The sequence below is a fragment of the Balaenoptera musculus genome, chromosome 20, assembly GCF_009873245.2.
Source record: "Balaenoptera musculus isolate JJ_BM4_2016_0621 chromosome 20, mBalMus1.pri.v3, whole genome shotgun sequence".
Classification (NCBI taxonomy): domain Eukaryota; kingdom Metazoa; phylum Chordata; class Mammalia; order Artiodactyla; family Balaenopteridae; genus Balaenoptera; species Balaenoptera musculus.
In genome coordinates, this window is record NC_045804.1 from 24439914 (window position 1) to 24451353 (window position 11440).

Below are 11440 nucleotides of genomic sequence, written 5' to 3' on the forward strand. Positions count from 1 at the left end.
TGTGGCACCCAGAGACCTCAAGGAACCAGAGGTCAAAGCATCTGCCAAGATCCTCTCCCAGAGGGTGGCCCACAGATGTACTGTCCTCCCAGGCTCATCAGTGGTGGGATTTCAGGCACAGTGACCCGCCCCCCCAGCCGTGTCCCCCAGCATTGCCTGGGCTCACCTCCCCACACAGTCAGAGGCAGACTCTCAGATTTAGTGAGAACTCATGTTGCAGGGGAGGGGAGGGTACAATGGGGTCTTCTCTAGTCAGGTAGAATGGAAAGCAGAGCCCAGGTAGAGCTCAGGCAGTCCTGTCTCCCAGAGTGCATCAGCGCCCTGCAAAACATCTCAGAGCTGGCCGTCCAGTCCACACTCGTACCACCAGAGCGCAGCTCCCTCCACTCTCAGAGCAGCTCGTTCCACTGCTGGGCACCTCCAGCTGTTCACACTTTCCTCCAGGCAGCCTCTACCTTGCAACGGCGCGGGTGAGGGAGGGGTGGACATGTCACTCCAGACCAGCCCTTGGGACAAGAGAAGCAACTGGCGTGGAACCGGGGTAGGAAAAGCAATAAGTTAAAGCCAAGAATGGCCAGAGGTCTGGCACGACGGGCGGGGGGCGAGTCTCTGGCTTGATCCAGGAGGCCCTGGGGAGGAGGCGGCCGATGACAAGGTTCCAGGCAGGAGGTGGTTCAGAAGGTGGGGTTATCGATGCCGCTGCGCACGCCGGCGTGTTCCTCAGGCCTGAAGCTGTAGGGAGGGGGTGGCTCCACGGGAGGCAGACCCGCGACGGGCTTCAGGATAATCTGCAGGGAAAGGAGGGGACAGAGACTTCTCAGGGCCTGCCACCGGCCACTGCCACCCATGTGCCGGTGGTGGCATGTCTACCAGGGAGAAGGGTGACCCGACGCTGGTTGCAGAGCCCTCCCTAGGGCCCAGAGGCTTGGCCTAAGGACACCCTCCACTGCCCCCGTTGCTCTAAAAATCTGAATGGGGAGGCACAGAGAGCTGAGGGACAGGGCAGGGGTTGGGGTGGATACCCACCTCACTGTAGGGGGGTGGGGGCTCAGAAATGGATGCTGTGACCCTCTCTGCGGGAGTAATGGGGGGCCGTTCTGGGGGCCCCTCATGATCCGCTGGGGGGTTCTGCTCCGACTTTCTGCAGTTGCGACAGAAGCGCTTAGCCAGGCCACAGATGCACAAGAGGGGTATGATGATCAGAAAGACGATGACAAAGATCCTGGGGTAAGGAACCACCAACATCAGCCTGAGTCTCCAGCCATCCCCGCTGCACCTCCCTCCCTCCCCTGACCTACACCCACCCCTCAGCAGGAAGTCCAGTCCAGTCCTGTGTGGGCCAGAGGAACTGGCCCAAGGCTCACCTCAAGGGGCCAGAGAAGAGCTCGTACTGCTCTGGCTGGTACTCTTGGCAGCAGCTGTTACCACAGCAGTTGAACCCTTTAGGGCAGGTGCTGTGGACCGGGTCAGAGAGAGGCCATTGGTACCAAGGTGGGGAGGCAGAAGGATCCCAGCTTCCCTAAAACTCACCCGTGCGCTCAGGGCACGAGCCACACGCCTAGCAGGGTGGAGGTACAGGCCCCCCTGGGCTCAGTGGGAGGAACCTGGGGCTGGGATCAGGACCTGGGTTTCAGGCTCAGCTCACTACTGGCCTCTTGCACTCATGCCAAGTTACATTCCTTGCTGGGCCTCACTTTCCTCATCTATAAGATGGGTGTAATGAAGGTCCTGTCGACCTCACTGGGCAGGTGTGGGGACTGAGTGTTGTAGTGGCTACAACATCACTCTAAGGAGGTGTAGAGGGAGAGGGACGGTGGGGAGGGTCCAGGAGCTAATTCCAGGAGGAGTGAGCTGGTGCTGGTGCCCACGGAGCAGGAGGTGGGAGGGACACGGTGTTCCTGGAACATCCAGGGCTGACTGGTGGAAACACTTGGCTGCCCAGAGGCCACCCGCCTCAGCCCCTCCTCATGGTGCTTGGGCTTCTTAGCGTTTATAGAGTGAGAGCGTTTGCCCTCGCTTCCAGGGGGACCCTCAGAGGGGAGATGGACCAAGAATGGAGTAAGAAGGATGGGGATTGGCCCGCAAATGTGAAACTGCCCGTCGCTAGGCTGGTGGAAGGAGTGAGGGGTGGAGTCTCCCTCTCTGGGTGGGGGTATGGTTTCTGGCTAGAAGGGGAGAGGGTGAGGATGATGAAGGCAGGCAGGGCAGGATTTGGGATGTCTCCTCCCCACACTGGAAGTTACAGCCCAAATCCCAGACTTACAAGAAGAGACCACATGTGGCTGCAGCCTGTGGAAGAAAAGAGGCGGAGGTTTGGGTCATAAACTGGGGGCTGGGGTTTCCACCCAGATGCTGCCCAGGTACCTCACTGCTAGCAGGTCCCAGAGGATCAGCATCTTCCCCCACACCTGCTTTCCACCTCCCTCCACATGTTCGCCGGGTCGGTGGCTGCAGCCCCAGCGCCACCTCGTGGCCCCAGCTCTCCTTCCTCTCCTCACCACACCTCCTGCCACATTTGCTCACCCCCAGGTCTGTAAGCTCACGCCTTCTCACCATCCTTCCAATCCATCCCCGCCACGGCCAGGACTCCAGCAACCCCCGCGCCCACCCCGTCACTCCCAACACTGCTGCAGGTTTCTATCCCACAAATCTGAACACCTACAACCTTGCTGGAAGCCTCCTTCAGTGGCTCCCTGGGGCCCAGACACCATGACCAGCCCTATCCCCCATTCCCACTCCCCCTGGCCCTCCTGCACACCCACCCGCTGGGAGTTCTCTGAGCACGTCTGGCTGTTTTACACATGCCTGCAGGAACAAGCTCCTCCCTCCCTCCCTCTTTTGCACTAGTCCTGTGCCACATGGAGGCTATCATTACGGAATTTAACCTGATTAATAGCAAATATGTGCATAAGCCCTGCTTGGAAAGTTCTTTCCCCAGGTATCTGAGAGGCTGGCTCCAGCACCTTCTCTGACCATCTTACTTAAAATTACATCTACTCCCCCAAAGCACTCCCTTTCCCCTAACTGTGCTTACTTTATCTGCATAGCTCTTGTCAACATCTAACATGCTATATATTTTACTTTATCTTGCTACTTGTTTGTCTCCTCAGTAGAATGTAAACCCCACCAGGGGAGGGATTTTTGTCTATTGAAAACCAATACTCACGATTTTGGCAGAATGAATGAAAGAGCACTGACAACCTGGTTTCATTTCATCCTGGCTGCTCCCAGACCGTGGGGGAGGAATGCAGGTAGAGGAACACAGCAAACGGGAGGTTATCTGTCACCCCACCCCAGCCTCCAGGGAGATAAACAACCATGGCTCAAGAATAAGAAGCCAACTTTGGCAAGACCACCATGTCTTTTTTTTTTTTTTTGGCTGCGCCACCAGCATGCAGGATCTTAGTTCCCTGACCAGGGATCAAACCCTTGCATCCTGCGGTGGAAGCGTGCAGTCTTAACCACTGTACTGCCAGGGAAGTCCCAAGACCACCATATCTTTATACCTTGAAATAACAGTTTAACTGTTAATGACAACAACAATAAAGCTAAGAATACCAGTGACAGCCAATAATAGTTGGGCTGATTCCCACAAGTCTTGGCCAGTGGGGTCAGGAGCAGGAATGAACCCCTGCAGGTTGGCCCAGAGAGGGTAAGGTGACTGCAGAGTTGGGGACAGCCCAAGGGGTCCAGGCACTCAGTGTACCTCCTTTCCCTCAGATCCCATCCGCTGTCCCTCCCCCCTCTCCTGGCCCCCAACTAAGAAAGACAAACAATGAACAGGTTTACTGAATTAATCTTGAGCTCCTGTTTGGAGGAGTAGGGGATCCTCTCCCAGATTCTCTCCCCCCACCCCCATTTTAAACAGGTGGTGGTCTCGACTGAGGCGGTATCAAGTGTTGGGGTAATCTTGGGCAGTTTCAACTTACTTACATGTGGACTGGGGGCATTAACAGCCTGCCCCCTGGAGTTGTTGGGAGGAACCAACAAAAGGATGCTCAGCCTAGTGCTGGCACAAACCCACCGCTGGTGATAGAGAAGGAGTAACAGGGCTTCTGGAGCAGAGCCGCTCAGCAGTCAGTGAATGCTGTGGGGAGCAGGCCTGGGCCTTCCCTCAGACTCTTACATAGAAGTTAAAAACCCATGTTCTAGACCTATGTCAGTTTCTAGGATAATCTCCCATCCCAAAACTGGATAGACTGCCCCCATCACTGGGGCAGGGAGGGGTGAGGAGGTGTTGAAACCCTGCCTCATCCTTGGAAATCACAGGTTTCAGAGGTCACCCCAGCCTTGGGTCAGGCAGCCAGATCAAATCCTATGACCAGCTGGAATCCTACCCCCACTCCTAGAAAGGGAAGAGGGAGCCTCTTTCCTCTGGGGCACAAGCAGAGAAACACAGTCCCAGAGAGGGCTAGGACTTCCCCAAGGTCACCCAGCACTGTGAAGAATGGAGCTGGGGAGATAGGCCGGCCAGGCGTCCAGATCTCAGTCCAGACCTCAGGCCCTCCGCTAGTCCCCGCTTTCTGATGCAGCGAGAAGAACGAGCCAAGGCTAACGTGAGGGTCAAAGTCCCCACTCACCAAGAGGAGCTAAGTGTCAGGTGGCGGTGGGCGCGAGTAGTTCCCACGACACAGTCCCCCACGAGGTGAAGGAACCCAGGCCTTCTCAGGGCCTCCTTCTGCTCTTACCTCCCCGGCAAAAAGAGAAAGGAAGTTGCTAACTGCATGTGGTCACGAGGAAATCCTGACAATGGAAGGTGGTGATTGGGAGCCAGAAGCAGGTCCCCGACCCACAAGAATAGGGCCCCGAAAGTTCCACAGCTTTACCTCCCAAGCGCTCACCTGTTGGAGGCCGGCCAGCAGGCCGAGCAGCAAGGTGGGTACTAGGCCGGGGACCCAGGTGTCTGACATCCTGGCACGGGGGCCACTGAGCTTCCTTGTGTAGGGGGAGGAGGGGAGAGGCGGGGCCGCGACCTATCCCACGACTCTCCACCTATAGGGCCCCGCCTCGGGATGGGGGCGGAGCTGATGCACCGGGGGTGGGCCGGACCCGGGAAGGGAGGGGGAGGGGGGAAGGGAGGGAAAGAAGTGTGGGTTGGGTTTTGGGAAATGGGAGGTAGAAGAGATTATCTGATTAAAAAATATTGTGGTGTCAGTTTAAGACTGCTGAGCTACCCCTTCCCAACCCTCAACTGCTCCACCCTCTAAGTGATCCCAAGCTTGAGAGGGACTGCTGCGCCTACCAGATGGAGAGAGGATGCAGGCAGAGGGAGCTGGACCACTGGAAGTCCCTACCCACATGGACTTCTGGGGGGCAGAGGTTGAGGGAGAGAGGAAGCGAAGGCCCTGGAGTGGATTGAGGGGATTACAACGGAGGGAGGTGTCACTTTTTTTTCTTTTTTTTGGCCAAGAAGGGAGGGAGGGACGGCCTGATTGATTTCTGGGTCAGGAGAACCTAGGGTAGATCACTAGTACATTCGTACTCCGCCCCCACCCTCCCTGAAATCCTGGGAGGAGGCGTTGGTACACTTCCTCCATTTGACTACAGTGGAAATTAAGGCCCCAGGATTCAGAGACTAGTGCCTGAGTCCGCAGCTGGGGCCGAGCGGCAGCCAGGCGAGCTGGGGCGCGTGCGAGCAGGCCCATCCAGATTTCTGGAGAGACCCCGCGGACGCGATCCCGGCCGGGAGGGGCTGGATTCAGACCAGCGGCGGCCGCGCCCCGCCCCGGAGGCGTGCTGTGCTTCCCGGATCCGGCCGGCAGGTGGCAGCATCGCTCAACGCGGGCTTCCCCCGGAGCCGGGCAGCGCGGGGCTGGGACCTGGGGCTGGGTCTCCCTGGGCTCCCTCCGGGGGGACCCGGCTGGAGTGTGCGGTGGGAGGCCGTCTCGGTGGGCGATACGCGGAGGGTGAGAGCCAGACGCCCAAACACAGATGAGACGTAAGGAGACCTTGTGGGAGTTGGAGAGATGGAGCCCGGACCCCTGAGGACGGGGGCGAAAAGGCGATGGTGGGTGGGGTGCTGCTGCCAGACCTGGGGAAAGGGGGAGGGCTCCAGGAGAGGATCAGTTCTTAGGTATTTAGACGTCTCCTGCTGCGTCTCAAATCTGACTTTGCCACTGAAAACTAGCCCCAACCTAGTAGGAAAGGACAGCCGTCGTCCTTTGGCTTCTTTTTCTTTTTTCTCTCACCGCTTTCTCCTTATCTCTGTTTCTCATCTTTCCCAGTCGTGTTTTCTCGGTCTTATGTTTAACCTCTCCTTGGTCCGCCCCATTTCTCCCAGTCTCTGTTTTCCTGTTTCAGTTTCTCCCCGTCTCTGTTTCCATGCATTTTCTCTTCATTTCTACGTGTTCCCTGTTTTCCTATCTCTGTTTCTCCTCTTTGTTAATTTCTGTCTGTCTCAGTGGAGGTGTCTGTTTTTCTGTCTCTGTTTCCATTTCCCTTGTCTCTGGTTTGGTCCTGTGTCTCCCTGTCTCTGTGTCTGTTTCTCACCAAATCTCCTGGACTCTCTCTCTCTCTCTGTCTCTGTTTCTCATTATCTCTTGGCCCCTAAGGACAGAATCTTCCAGTTTCCTGATCCAAGCTGAATTGGGGTCTGGCCCAGGAGAATGCCCTCTCTATTTGAAGTTCCTGGTGACTGATCTTGTTGAAAGGAATTGGGTGGGGGGGCACGGCACGTCTTTCCTCCTCCCCCAGCAGTTGGCTCTGGACCTAGCCCACCCCTCTGCCAAGGTGGACCTAGTCCAGAGAGTACTGGAGCTTTCTCCTAGCAGCACCCACGCTGCTGCTTCCTTAGTGAACTTGTTGCTAACTTGGGATTCCAGGGCCCCGCTGCACCAACACCCAAGACCTGAGACACCCCTAATCTGCCTCTCTGCCCAGGCCTGGAGCCCTGCGGAGGTGTGGCCCTTAGGGGAGAGGAAGATGGCTGAGCTTAGGGGAGGAGGGTATCCTAGGGAGTGGAATGAGGGTGCTGAGAAGGGCATGGAGGAGCTTGAGGGGTAGACGTGGGAGGCTGAAGAGGTGAAGGGACCAGGCAGGTTGGTGCCCTGAGGAGGAGCCAGAGGAGGGCAGGAGGATGGCATTGCTTCCTTCTGGCGTCCACCGACACAGATGTAGGGTTGCCAGACAAAATACCGGATGCCCGGTTAAATCTGAATTTCAGATAAACAATGAATAACTTTTTAGTATAAATAAATATGTCCCATGCAATATTTGGGGCATACTTATACTAAAATGTATTTGTTGTTTATCTGGAATTCTAATTTAACTGGGTGTCCTGTATTTTTATTTGTTAAATCCGGCAACCCTACCCACATCCCTAAAATGTCATAGGAGAATAGCTACTCTACCCCCTGCCCCACATCTCCCCAGTGGGAAAATGAGGCTCCTGGGCAGCGTCCAGAGGGCCTCTGGAATCTGCCTCTGGATCCCCAGTTTTTTTCATGACATCAGACTTCCTTTCTGTGCTCCTTCCTGCAGATGGGAGGTGGGCAGTCCCAGCTCAGGCCAAGAACACCAAGTGCTGTTGTCAGCGTCCACCATGGCTCCCATGGCCCCAGCATTCCTGGTGGGTGAGGTCGGGTGGGGGTGAGGGCACAGTGGGGCCCCAGACTGAGGAGACCCGGGCCTTTTCTTGTCTAGAGGCAGGAGGGTCCTGGACAAGGACAACATCTGTTCAACACTCAGTCTGGCAGTGGGTGGGCAGTGTGTGCACGCATGTACGTGTATGCTCAGACATACAGGGACATGGGGGCAGGGAGGCCCAGAGACCTCATGCAGTCAGTGGGTCCTTCTAGATTCCACTCCAGATGCCATCTGGGGTTTCCCAAAAGCAGCAAAGTTGAAATGTCTTCATACTGGCTCAAGCCTCCCTGGCCCATTCCATAAAGAAGGAGCTGATTGTGTGCCCTACAAGGGCCCAGCTGGAAGGGCCTCGGAGGTCAGCTGGTCCACCCGCTCTCTTCTCAGAGAAGCCAGCTGGAGCCCAGAGGGGCCGAAAGGCCAAGTCACAGGGGGACACTGGAGCTGAGTCAAGACCAAACCACGCAGGTCTTAAGACCCCACACCCAGTGGCAGCGTCAGAGGCGGCACACATGTCGGGCCTGGGGAGCTGCTGCTTGGGATGGAGGAACCCCTCACTGGGAGCTGCCGTGGGAGGCCTTGTGCAGCCTGGCTCAGCCCAGGCTGGGGGCCAAGCCCTGGGTAAGGTGCAAGAGCCAGGCTGCGTTCTGTTCCTCTCAGCCCCCTCCCCGCCATACTGTGGTGGACACTGATACCCATGAATGACTTATGGTGCTGGGCTGGGATCTTTCTTTCCAAAGTCCCCAGGATGTTCTGCTGTAAGCTGGCTCTCTGTCTGCAGGGACAGTGTTAGGTTGTATTAGTAAGTGTGCCACTTGCTATGGTGTGCTGGGTGATCTTAGTCAAGAAACCAAACTTCTTTGTGCCTTTCTAAACTCATCTGTGAAGGGGGTGCGGGGGTGGATAACAGTACCTCCCTTGTCACTTAGGGTCATTGTGAAGATGAAATAAGCGGCTCAGTGTCTGGCATACAGTAATGGTAAATAAATATTACCTTAATAATAATAAGCTACAATAGCCAAGACATGGAAGTAACCTAAATGTCCATCAACAGATGAATGGATAAAGAAGATGTGGTGTATACACACACACACACACACACAAACACACACACACAGAGTGGAATATTACTCAGCCATAAAAAAGAATGAACTAATGCCATTTGCAACAACATGGATGGACCTAGATGTTATCGTATTAAGTAAGTCAGAGACATATAAATATCATATGATATCACTTATATGTGGAATCTAAAAAATTGATACAAGTGAACTTATTTACAAAACAGAAATAGCCTCACAGACATAGAAAACAAACATGGTTACCAAAGGGAATAGTGGGGGTGGGGGGAGAGATAAATAGGAGTTTGGGATTAACACATACATGCTACTATATATAAAACAGGCAAACAACAAGGACCTACTGTATAGCACGGGGAACTACTCAATATCTTGTAATAACCTATAATGGAAAAGAATCTGAAAAAGAATATATATGAATCACTTTGCTGTACACTTGAAACTAACACAAAATTGTAAATTAACTATACTTCAAAAAAAACCACACACACACACACAGAAAATAATAATAAGCAATAAATGTTTCAGTCCTGGCAGAGGAAAGGGGCCCAAAGCTTTTTCTCCTTATTTCACATGGAGGCAGAGAATGAGGTGCCAAGGATTAACGGTCTTGCTTCCCTCTGAGAATTGTTCTCAGCCCTTCTGGATGGGCCACCCAAAGTCCAGCTCCAATTTCCCCCAGATGCCCTGCTCGCTAGCCCCCTCTGCTGTCCATTAAATGCTTTGGGCCCCACCCAAGGGCCAGGTCAGAGGCAGTGGGATGGGTGACCAAGCTCAGAGGATGACCTTGTGTGGACTACTCCTAGAGGGCCACAGGGGACCGGATATGGCAGTGGTGCTGGGTCCAGAGATTTGAGCAGTTCCCTCTCTTCCTGGCTTGTCCCCCACTTCTGCTCCCCCAACTCCCGCTGAGCACTGCCTGGGCTGGCCTCACAGTGGCTGCCCCCCTCGCCCTCATGGGGGTGTGATGTGCTCATTCACAGTTGTCCCCCTGCCACTGACTGCCCCCATCCAGTGTGGCTCCCCAGGGCCATCAGGGCTGTCCTCAAGGCCTCCAGCCTGGTCTCCTCCTTGCCCCTGTGGGGGCATGTCACCCTCTTATTCCCTAACTTCCAGAAGCTCCCCACTTCTGCCTGAATAAAGTTCCCTCTCAGGGAGACCTTCACCTGAGATGGGACCTTGGGTCCTTCACCTGTCCTCATGGTGTGCTCGCTCTCCCTGTCCTATGTTCTCTCCAGCCACACGCCCAGCCCTTTCTGCTTCCCTCCTTTCCTCTGCACCTTGCACACCTGCCCCATGCCCTCCCTGCAACCTAACAAATTCCGATCCATCCTTCAAGGTTCAGCTCAAATACCACCTCCTCCAGAAAGGCTTCCCGGACTTGGATTCTCCCGCAAGAAGTGATGGTCCCCTCCCTGCTCACCCCCACCCAAGCCTTTTCTCTGGGCCTCTCTGATGCCCGTGGCCATTCTCGCTCGAAGATGTGTGTACATGCCCTAATGTTCCCACCAGGCTGCAGGGGCCCGCCCAGTTCTGATTCAGCTTTCATTTCCCATGGTGCTTTGTTCCAAGTAAACACTGGCTGCTCAGGGGCCAGATTTCTCCCAGGGGATGGGGAATTAATTCTCAGAGTCATTGGTGGGGGGCTCTCGGTTAGGGGGGTTGTTCCAGACTTGACCGGGCTCCCCGTTTCCACGGGCTGTGTGGTTTGGGGAATCCACCTCTTCTGCTTCCTGTTTCCTCCCCAAGTGTACACATACCCCCTGTGTGGGTGAGACGGCACCCCAGGGATTGAGCACCTCCTGCGGGACATGCTGCGAGGCATGCTTGGCTCACTGTCCACCTTCCAAGAGAGGCAGATGCATGCTGGGTGGCCAGTAGGAATTCCTGGCCATGAGACCAGGGTCTGAGTCTCCTTCCCAGCATCTCTTTGAAAACTGAAGCCCACCGGCCTGTCACTCATTCTCGAGGTGATGGGTGTGGGTGTGGGGAGATAATGGCTTGAACTGACCCCCGGGCTGAGCCACAAACCCGTGAGCCAGGAGGATGGAGGGGGGCATGCCACCTGACAATTAACGGTGTGCAGGGAGCTTATTATCCTAATGAGTGGGTTGGAGGAGCTCAACTAATGCTCACCTTCCCGGAGTCTTAGCAGAGACAAAAACGGCATTTGGGAGCCATTATCCTTCCAAAGTGTAGGTTTCCGGGGCACAGCCAGGGGTGGGAGGGGAAACACCTCCAGGAGGTAGGTGGTGGGGAGTCAGGGGGAAGGCTGAGCTAACGAGCTTTGGCTGTCTGGGGTGGCAGATGGAGCACAGCCACTAAGACTCAGATGGGAGGGGCTTAACTCAGGTTAAGGGTCTTCAGAGCCCCCCAGCCCTGGTCCCCTGCTTCTGGGGCTCCTTCTCCCCAAGTCTTCCCTGCCCCTTCCCCCCTACAACCCCTCTCCCACCCCTACCCTCGATGTTGGCTCTTAGAGATAGGACCCTGTAGTTAGAGAAAAGAAAGGGGTTGAGGAACCCCTAGGGCCCCCACTTTGTAGCTCTGCTCTTGTTGGCCCGTTGAAAGAGGGCTCTTCTGCACCCCGCTTGTGGGTGCCTCTGCTCAGATCCAAATGTTACAGGGGACTGTGGTTAGACTTCAGAAGAACTTCCCAGTCCCAAACAAGCTGGGGGTTCAGGGCTGCCATTGGAAAGGATAGCCCCTCTGTGGGCTGGGCATATTGAGGGGAGGGCTTCTAAAGGGTCTGGGGACTCAGACTAAAATGCAGAGAAAGCACA

The 11440-nt window shown here is 55.4% G+C and overlaps 1 protein-coding gene across 2 annotated transcripts; it reads right to left on the bottom strand.

Moving 5' to 3' along the window:
* Positions 1-249: 249 nt before the first annotated feature.
* Positions 250-5012, bottom strand: TMEM92 (transmembrane protein 92). 2 transcript variants are annotated; one of them, XM_036837443.1, is made up of 6 exons: positions 4842-4891; positions 3167-3221; positions 2264-2289; positions 1365-1454; positions 1027-1222; positions 250-788 (listed from the first exon to the last, which is right to left on the bottom strand). In XM_036837443.1, exons 2-6 carry the CDS (start codon positions 3209-3211, stop codon positions 675-677), a joined length of 471 nt encoding a protein of 156 aa, XP_036693338.1. In that variant the 5' UTR covers positions 3212-3221; positions 4842-4891; the 3' UTR covers positions 250-674. The 2 variants fall into 2 exon arrangements, with proteins under 2 accessions (XP_036693338.1, XP_036693337.1); XM_036837442.1 differs by lacking the exon at positions 3167-3221 and having other exon boundaries at positions 4842-5012.
* Positions 5013-11440: the final 6428 nt, after the last annotated feature.